General features: G+C 38.8%; 1 protein-coding gene across 4 annotated transcripts; it reads left to right on the plus strand.

Moving 5' to 3' along the window:
• The first annotated feature begins 1,270 nt into the window (after positions 1 to 1,270).
• Positions 1,271 to 7,440, plus strand: NXT2 (nuclear transport factor 2 like export factor 2). 4 transcript variants are annotated; one of them, XM_045538610.1, is made up of 5 exons: positions 1,271 to 1,423; positions 1,545 to 1,629; positions 2,617 to 2,703; positions 4,388 to 4,532; positions 5,413 to 7,440. In XM_045538610.1, the coding sequence occupies exons 2-5, from the start codon at positions 1,615 to 1,617 to the stop codon at positions 5,592 to 5,594; spliced, it is 429 nt and encodes a 142-aa protein (XP_045394566.1). In that variant the 5' UTR covers positions 1,271 to 1,423; positions 1,545 to 1,614; the 3' UTR covers positions 5,595 to 7,440. The 4 variants fall into 4 exon arrangements, with proteins under 4 accessions (XP_045394566.1, XP_045394565.1, XP_045394568.1 ...); XM_045538609.1 differs by lacking the exon at positions 1,271 to 1,423 and having other exon boundaries at positions 1,437 to 1,629; XM_045538612.1 differs by lacking the exons at positions 1,271 to 1,423; positions 1,545 to 1,629 and adding an exon at positions 1,771 to 1,835.
• The last annotated feature ends 931 nt before the right edge of the window (positions 7,441 to 8,371 follow it).

The raw sequence follows: 8,371 nt of genomic DNA on the forward strand, positions 1-8,371 counted from the left end.
AATAAATATTTGTTGAATGAAGAGGAGTTATGAATTATGATAATGAGGAGAGACCAATGAAAAAAAAAAGATTCCAAGAATTCGGGCATAGATGACTGAGGAAATACAGAAGATTGCAAGTGCACAGGAAATACTGAGTTTGAATTTTGGACTGAATGGGTTTGAGAAGCCTGTAGTGCATGCCAGTGTTCATGTTTAGCAAATTCCATATGTGCAATTGGAGCTCAGAAAAGCAGGGGTGCCTGCAGGTAGGTTCTTGAGACTCATTAGCATATGTGGCAGTTGAGGTCACGTGGGAGGAGGGATGCTTCAAATGCGGGAGACACCCCGGAAGCGGCCTCACTCCGAAGCTGGCAGAGCAGGGAAGGAGATAGGTTGAGAAGCAGTTACAGTTAGAGCTAGACAGACTAGATGGAAGAGAGCCAGAAAAACAGGAAGACTGAAAGTATGGAGAAATCCAAAAAACACGAGTCTGGGGGAGACAGACGAAGACACCACAGAGGGAGTGACAGACATCGTGAGGAGCCACACACCAGCCAGTCAGGGTAAGACTGCAGCTACTTCCGATTAATTCGACAGTCAAATAAGTGTCGTTGGTGGCTTCGAGATGAGCGGGTTTTAAGGGACGCGGGGGGCGCGAAGCCAGATTGCCACGATAGTTAATACTGTTGGAACCGGAATCTCAACTACTTTGTGACCCTGGGCAGGTTCTCCGTGTCTTAGCTGTAAAAGGGAGAGAGTAAAGTAATAGCAGTTACCTCAGCGTTATTATAAATAAGTGAATATATGTAAAACGGCTTAGAAGAGTACCTTACACGTGGCCACCACTCACATTTTAGAGTACTTTAAGGGATAACTAAGCAGCCGTTAAGAGGTAGAGAATGGCACCGTAAACTAATTTTGTTTGTGGTCTGTCAGATTTAAAAATACATTCCAGAATGAACTGGATGAGGCTTTTCTATTGAATGCGGCTAGTGTAAAGTCAAATAGCGAATAATTTCAGGTATCCTGTGGAGACATCGCACTGTAATGCATCGAGGATCAGTTCCTCAAGAGCGTTCCAGAAAGCTAAACTGTTTTCTACCAGCCATGTGCAGTATGATTGCGCGCCTTTTCCCAAGCTCCACCCCCTTTTCCTCTAGCCTATAGGGATCTAGTAGGTCTCCTCGCGTTTCTCATTGGTCTTCAGTGGGCTTTGGCTCCGCCTCCTGGAGCAAAGAAATCCTCTTAGTTGGGCGCTTTCGTTTTAGCCCGTCCCGAGGTGCGTCATTGCAAAATTGGGTTACTTTGGTTTTGAGTATACTGTTTGCCAGGGCAAAGTGCTTTTTTTTTCCCTTTTAACTAAGTTAATAAATATCAAACAACTGGATACATAAGGCGGATGGGAGGGATCTGTCGGAACTGAAGGAAGGTGGCACTTAAGGTTGGAGCATGGGGTGCTTTTAACAACGGACCAAGCTACTTCCGGGAAAGAATGGGCGGGTAGGAAATTCTGTGCATTTGGCGGGTTTCGCTGTCTTCCTAAATATTTGATCATTCCGCAGCCAAAGGAGGCGGACACGTGAAGAGGTAGTGACGCTGCCACTGCCGGAACAGGCTGCTACGGGTTCCCCGATGGCTGCGTCCGCGGTGAGTGCGTCGGTCGCCGCAGGGCGGCTGTGCGCCAGCGCTTGGGAGGCTGAGGGGAGGGGCGCCGGGGCGGGTCACGTGGGCAGGTGGCGAATCAGGGCCTGGCTCGCCGGGCACGGGGCGGGGCCCACGCTGTGCTGCCCGCCCGGTCGCCCCCATCCCCTCTCGGGTGTGTGGTCGCTTTCGGTCCCAGAAAGAAGCGTGAGGTGGGGAGTGGCTAGAGGCTGGGTGTTGGGGTCTGTTGTTTATGGCTTTCAGTCTCCTTGGTTATCTTCCTCTCTAAACATCACTTTCGATCACCTGAGAAAGAAACGAAACCGGCGATTCATTCTTCTTAATTCAAATAACAGACCGGGCCGGTAAATGGAGGAGAAGGTACTTATTCCTCAGTCCCCCTGCGCGGACCCCAGGTTTTCTTGGTTTTTACAATTCTTTCACAAACGCCGGTGACTGTTTACGTAATGTGAGAAAGTTTCCTAAGTGGAGCTGCCTAGTGTTTCTAGTAGTTGAACTTCTTTCATATTATGCTTTTTCTTTTCTATTCGACAACTTTGGAGTTTGGTCGTAACTTCTCGTTTGAAAAGAAAACTCCACACTTTTTCTAGCTTACTCAGTGGTAAATTTGCCGCCCCCTCTCCCCTTTTTAAGGTCTAGATGGCTCATTTTCATTGAGGTGAATGTTTTGTAAAATATTGAAAGTCTAAAGTACTTAGCTGCCAAGCAAAGATTATAAATTTATATGAGAAGGGTGAAAAACCTAAAATTCGTTGAGATGATTATGCCCTGAAGACATGCACCTAAAAATAGTGGAAAGTTTTAAGAAATGGAAACTTTTTAGCCTTAAACTGTAAAATTTCCAAGTTTGTATGTAAGAATGTAGACTGTGTAAATATAGTGGTTGAAATAAATCACCAGCTCCTGCTGGTGGTTTTGTGTTGGTGAGGGGTTGGAGGAGTGGTAATCCACACTTGTGAACTTTTCTTGTAGGGTTTTAAAACTTCCGTAGATCAGGCATGTAGAGCTGCTGAAGAATTTGTCAATATCTACTATGAGATAATGGATAAAAGGAGACGGGTGAGTGTTACAGACTCTACTACTCTTTATTAAATACCAGTGGTTTTGAGCCAGCCATTCATCTAACTCGCATGAGTGCTAAGTGTGGACTTGTTCTTTAAAAGCAAATTGCTTAGGGAAAGATTGGCATGGTATTACTGGGAGTATGGAACCTGGAGTCATAACCCAGGTTTACCTTTACCTAGTTCCTTGTCCTGGGGCAAGTTGCTAACTTCTCTTAATGTTATTTTATTTTTAGAGGGGTAAGTAAGAATTAATTTAAATACTGCACTTAACATGGGATCCAGCATATGTTTACTTACATATTTAAATATCTTACCCTTTCTTAGTCCCATCATTTAACCAATATGGTTAAAGTAGTATTAGTGCTAATGAAGGAGTCAGGCATTATAGGAAATGTTTCCTGATTTGCTCCTTTTATTTCATATATTTATAGATAATTTCTGATTAAGGCTCACAACTATAGCTGGCATTCACAAAGAGGATCCACATAGCTTGGATACTTTTAGTCTTCAGTAGACCAAGATTTTACTTCATCAGCTTTTTCATAGTGATTTATCCCTGAGCCACATCTTCTAAGTAATTATTTCAGTACCCCGTCTAGGGAGTCTTGCCTAGGATTCTTATCAGCATAGGACTGTGTTTTAGAGAACTTCTTTTATCCTGCATGTGCAAAAGTTAATACCCTATCTCTAAAAACCTCCTTTTTAAGGCAGAAGATAAAAGAAGTTCCTTGTTCTGATGTCTGTTGACAGGGACAAAAGATGTAACAATGGATGTTTATTGTATCTTGTCTTGAATGTTTATGGTGCCTTGCTGTTTTCAAAAATAAGGTAGCAAATAAAAGCAACATAGTTCATTACCAAAGACAAGATAATGTGTTGGCCTTTCAACCCAAGTTAAATTGTAGAGTTAAGCAAATAGTGTGTCCTGTGACCCCAAAGAGTTAACTGTTGAATGTTTGCCTCATTTGGGCCTTAACTTAATTGACTTGCTAAAAGCTCTGTTTTAGCCAGTACTCACAATTCTTTTGAACTAAGTATGCTAATAGAGTAGTAAGAAGAGGAAATAATTCTTCCTAATACATTCAAATAGTCAATGATTCACATGTTTATAACCACAGGGATTAAAGTGTACAGATAGGGATGGATTGACAACTTTATTAATTCTCAGAATTAGAGAAGGAAGAGAGATTAAAGCTGGTTTGGGGCTGCATGTGCTTGGAACTTGTGATCATTTAATTCGTTTTAATACAGAAAGTAAGACTTTAAAACTCTCGGGTTTGCAAGGTTTTCTCATTGTGACTAAAGTGAAATATGAAAAAATATATTTTACTGCCTAGTTTATAAAGAGTAAGATAATACCTCTTTAAGGCCAAGATTCTAAGACAGATACCTTCTTCACATTGGTTTCCACTGAAGGGGGGGGTGAAGGGGAGTGCTAGTATTAGTGCTAATGAAGGAGTCAGCCATTATAGGAAATGTTTCCTGATTTGATTTTTATTTCATACATTTATAGATAATTTCTGATTAAGGCTCACAACTATAGCTGGCATTCACAAAGAAGATGGAGGTAGAACCATGAAAATGTGTATATACCATCTGTAAACTTTTAATTCATGTCTCTAAATTGCTTACCTACAAAAAAAATTCTTTCCCTTTTAAAAACTTTTCTTTCTTGTTAGTCACTAACCAGGCTGTATCTGGACAAGGCCGCTGTAATATGGAATGGAAATGTTGTTACAGGGCCGGAAGCCCTAACTAATTTTTTTGAGATGTTGCCTTCCAGTGAGTTCCAGGTCAACATGTTAGATTGCCAACCAGTTCATGGTAAGACCCTGGTCTTTCAAGGTATTTCCTTTGTTTTCCTTTGGGAAGCACCGAGCTTTTACATTAAAAGCAGCAAGCAACTTTTAGTGATAGAAATACTTACTTGAGCAAGTTAAATATTAGGAAAAATTCAGCCGTCTAGTCACAACTTTGGTCTTCCTTTAGATGCTTCTCACTCCAGAGAACCAGTGGTAGGTTTTGATGGATTGTGTGATTATGGCTTATTAAGAGTTGTATGAGAAATTGAGTCCAAATGTGATTTTTGTTAATGGAGAGGAAAGATGATCTATTTTGCCCCAAATAGATAGTTGCCTGCTGGGCCCTTAAATGTCTCCACAAAAAAATTATACCGTATCTCTGATTAATTTGTTTCAGCATCTTACAACCTATTAAAATTTCACAGAAATTTTAGTCTGTTATGTGAAAGGATGACTTTTGGCCAGATAGAATTTAAGATAGATTGATGCAATTTATAGTATTAACCTCTAGGTGGGGCCCTAAGTGTCTTTAGTTGTGGTTTAGGGTAATTTTGTTTTTCCCTTTACAGTTCTTGAAAAGAACAGTAACTTCAGGAATAAGCTCTGTTAGAAGCCCAATGAAATATGAACTCATACAAGAAGCAAATGGTCCTGTGCTAGATATAAGCTCTTCATTTTGAAACTTTAGAGTACCCCACATACTTCTGGACTACAATAGTTTTAGTGTCTTTGAATGAGTATTTAGCTTTCTGGCTTTGGATATGCATACTTAAGATTATGCTCACGGTAAAGAAAGCTTATGAATTTTTTTAGCATTAGGTCATAAGCAATGTATATTAAGCCTGAAAATCTGCTTATTTGAAGACACAAACTGACCTCTTCTCTTTTTGTTTGTGTGATAGAGCAAGCTACACAGTCCCAGACTACAGTTCTTGTCGTGACCAGTGGAACTGTGAAGTTTGAGGGAAACAGAAGACACTACTTCAACCAGAGCTTCCTGCTGACTGCTCAGTCCACTCCTCAACACACCGTATGGAAGATTGCGAGTGATTGCTTCCGTTTTCAAGATTGGGCTACTAGTTAAGGAGGGAAAGTCCATTCATTCTCCTTTGGTCCATTAGTTCCAGAAACAGAAATTTATGTGAAGTTAATTCATTTCATAGAAGTTTGTAGAAGCACTATAAACCAGTATGTGCTGAGACAAAATTTCTTTAATAGTTTTTTATTCCTAGCAGCACCTTTTCTAGCAGCTGCCAGTGTGAATCGTTGCCCTTAAGAGCTTTAATGCTAGTTTTTTACATGCCTTATATACATTCCACTAATGACGTTCTTATAGTAATATCAAACACATGCTCTTGGTACTTAACATGCTCACTGTGAAGCCAGCTTATCGTAAAAATAAAATCCTTTTATAATACTATCTATGGGATATCAGCACAACATAACTCTGGGAGGAAGTGGAGTGGTTTTTTTTTGTTGTTGTTGTTGTTAAGTTAATTTTGTAGTTTTTTAAAGCACATGGCCTGTTTTCAGTTAGCATTGGTAATGCAGTTTTAATTTATGGCTTTTTCAAGTCAGTTCAATGAAAACACTGCAAATTTAGGTTTGCGTAACTACTCTGACATATTGGAATTACATGTAGAGATGTTCAGTAGTCTTGTTCAATTTTTTATGTTGGCATGTTTTCTTATGAAGTGAATTACATCAACTAGAGAGGTATAAAACGTTCTCAGTTGATACCTATGTATCGGGTACGTTTGGTGGCTTAAAAGTAAGTCTTAAGAGATTTTTCTTGGCAGCTCTAGGTCTGTAAATTTAGGTAATGTATGGTAGTAGAACGAATAGCTTTAGTGGGAGAATGGGGAATGAGAAATACACAAATCCAAGGTTGAAGCCAAAAGTAAGAGGGGTGGCCAAATGGTAAATTTTTGGTACTTATTTTCTACCTCCTAAAAATGTAACTTATTTTTAGGATTTAACTCACTGAGTTAATAGGTATCCTTGCCAAATTGTCATGCATGTCACTTTTGTTCTAAGAATTACTTTTTAAGGTCTTTCCACTTCACCTCCTACTTACCACCAATATATGTCTCAACTGATTCAAGAACTTGTGGGGGTAAAATGTCAGCAATAAGCCTAACCTTGTAACAGGGTCTAACACAAAAGTTGGAAACAAAGCCATTGCTATCTCTTTGGGACACCCTTCAATTTTAAGTCTTCCATGTGAACTTTAGGCCCAAAGTTTCCCATGTATTACCCACCCCCCAAATAAGTGGTATTTTCCCCCTGTGTTTTGTACTGTCAACTGCATTGTCTTTCCCTTCATTATTTAGGTTAATTATTTAATTTTAGGATTTGTTCTTTTCCATTTTAATGTTCTTAAGCTAGATATGCCAGCTTTATTTCTACATTGCAACCAAAAATTAATGTTTCTTACTACTTAATTTAAAAAACAGTAATTCATTTGCTCTTGCCCAAAACTAGACACTATATTTCTGATACACTAACAAAATAGAATTAAAATCAGAGAAAGGGGTGGTACTGAAATTTAGACTACACCCTCTTGTAGCACTGATCAAAACTTAACACATTATATTCGACCCAAAGTGAGCTTATTCTTTATTTTGGATTGGTTTTCTAAAACCACAGCTTTAACGGCAACAGTCAGAATGCCCAAACACTGCCCTTTCCCTTAAGGAGAACAATCTCAAGTAAAAGCTGCGTATAACTAGCAATAACGGAATTGAATGGTTGTGCATTGTTCATGATTGTTGTATGTTTTAAGACTTGTCTACAGATTGCTATTTTCCAAACTCTGTATAACTTTTAAACGGCTGGAACTACTCTTATGTGGACTAGACAGTATTTTTGACATGCTCATATTTTTATAACTTGAAAAAATAAAATTTGCCTTGGACAAGTTTTCTCAAGATTGTTTTAAGGTCTTTTGATTTTTGTTTTTAAAGATTCAGAACAGGCATCATTTCTTTACGGTGAAGTTGTTCAAATGAAAAGAAAACGTTAGAATGTTGAAAACAATGGTTGACAACTTGGACCTTTTTTTTGTCCTTTGTGTAGCCCATCCTATTCTTCCCCTTTTCCTACCAAGTATTCACATTCCTGAGGTCACTTCTTTGAGGTAGCAGGAAAGTTTTTGATAAGCAGTTAGAAATCTTAACCTTGAGAAACTAGCCAAAATACTGTATTCAATAGGCAGTGAAACCAAAATACAATTGATTTCCAGAAAGAATAGTCTTATTATCCTTAATTGTACATTAAAAATAAGCCCACAGATACTTTTAGAGAGGAGTGAGAGGAGACAATAGCCCTGAAAATCAAATATATTTAATCTCTTCAAAGACGCATGTGTTTGACATATTTTAACATCCCTGAAATTGGTATGCGTCTTGATGCCATATCATAGTTTAATCTCCCTTTTTTCCATTTCTCAGTCAGTGGTACATAAAATCATGACAAATCTTATAAACAACAGCATCTTTGATGAAATACAGTAATGAGTTTTGCCTAGATAAAAATTGGTTAGGAATCTACTTAGGTCTAAATTTGTAGGCATTAGTAGAAGTGAAAAGCTGTAAGCTTAAGAGGCTAGTAACTCATGACTCAAACCCTGTCACCATGTCATTTGTATTTCATGACTATCCCATATGGCTGGAAGAGCCACAAACTTTAATCATGCATATACGGCAATGAATTTGAGTGATGATAACATTTTCCTAGTTTTTGCAAGTTACCTAGTAACGTATGTTATACGTAAAACAATAGTTTCAACAAGGTTAAAGGATAAGCAAACACAGTGTTTGAGAAAAGAGCAAGAAGTTAAATAAAAGCTAAGAAGGTACT

This window comes from Lemur catta, chromosome X (assembly GCF_020740605.2).
Source record: "Lemur catta isolate mLemCat1 chromosome X, mLemCat1.pri, whole genome shotgun sequence".
In the NCBI taxonomy this organism is placed as follows: domain Eukaryota; kingdom Metazoa; phylum Chordata; class Mammalia; order Primates; family Lemuridae; genus Lemur; species Lemur catta.

What these genes read in the sequence shown, in the direction of transcription:
- NXT2 (XM_045538610.1), top strand. An exon ending in TAATGGATAAAAGGAGACGG is followed by an intron (nt 2,704 to 4,387) that starts GTGAGTGTTACA and finishes CTTTCTTGTTAG; the next exon opens with TCACTAACCAGGCTGTATCT. An exon ending in AGATTGCCAACCAGTTCATG is followed by an intron (nt 4,533 to 5,412) that starts GTAAGACCCTGG and finishes TTTGTGTGATAG; the next exon opens with AGCAAGCTACACAGTCCCAG.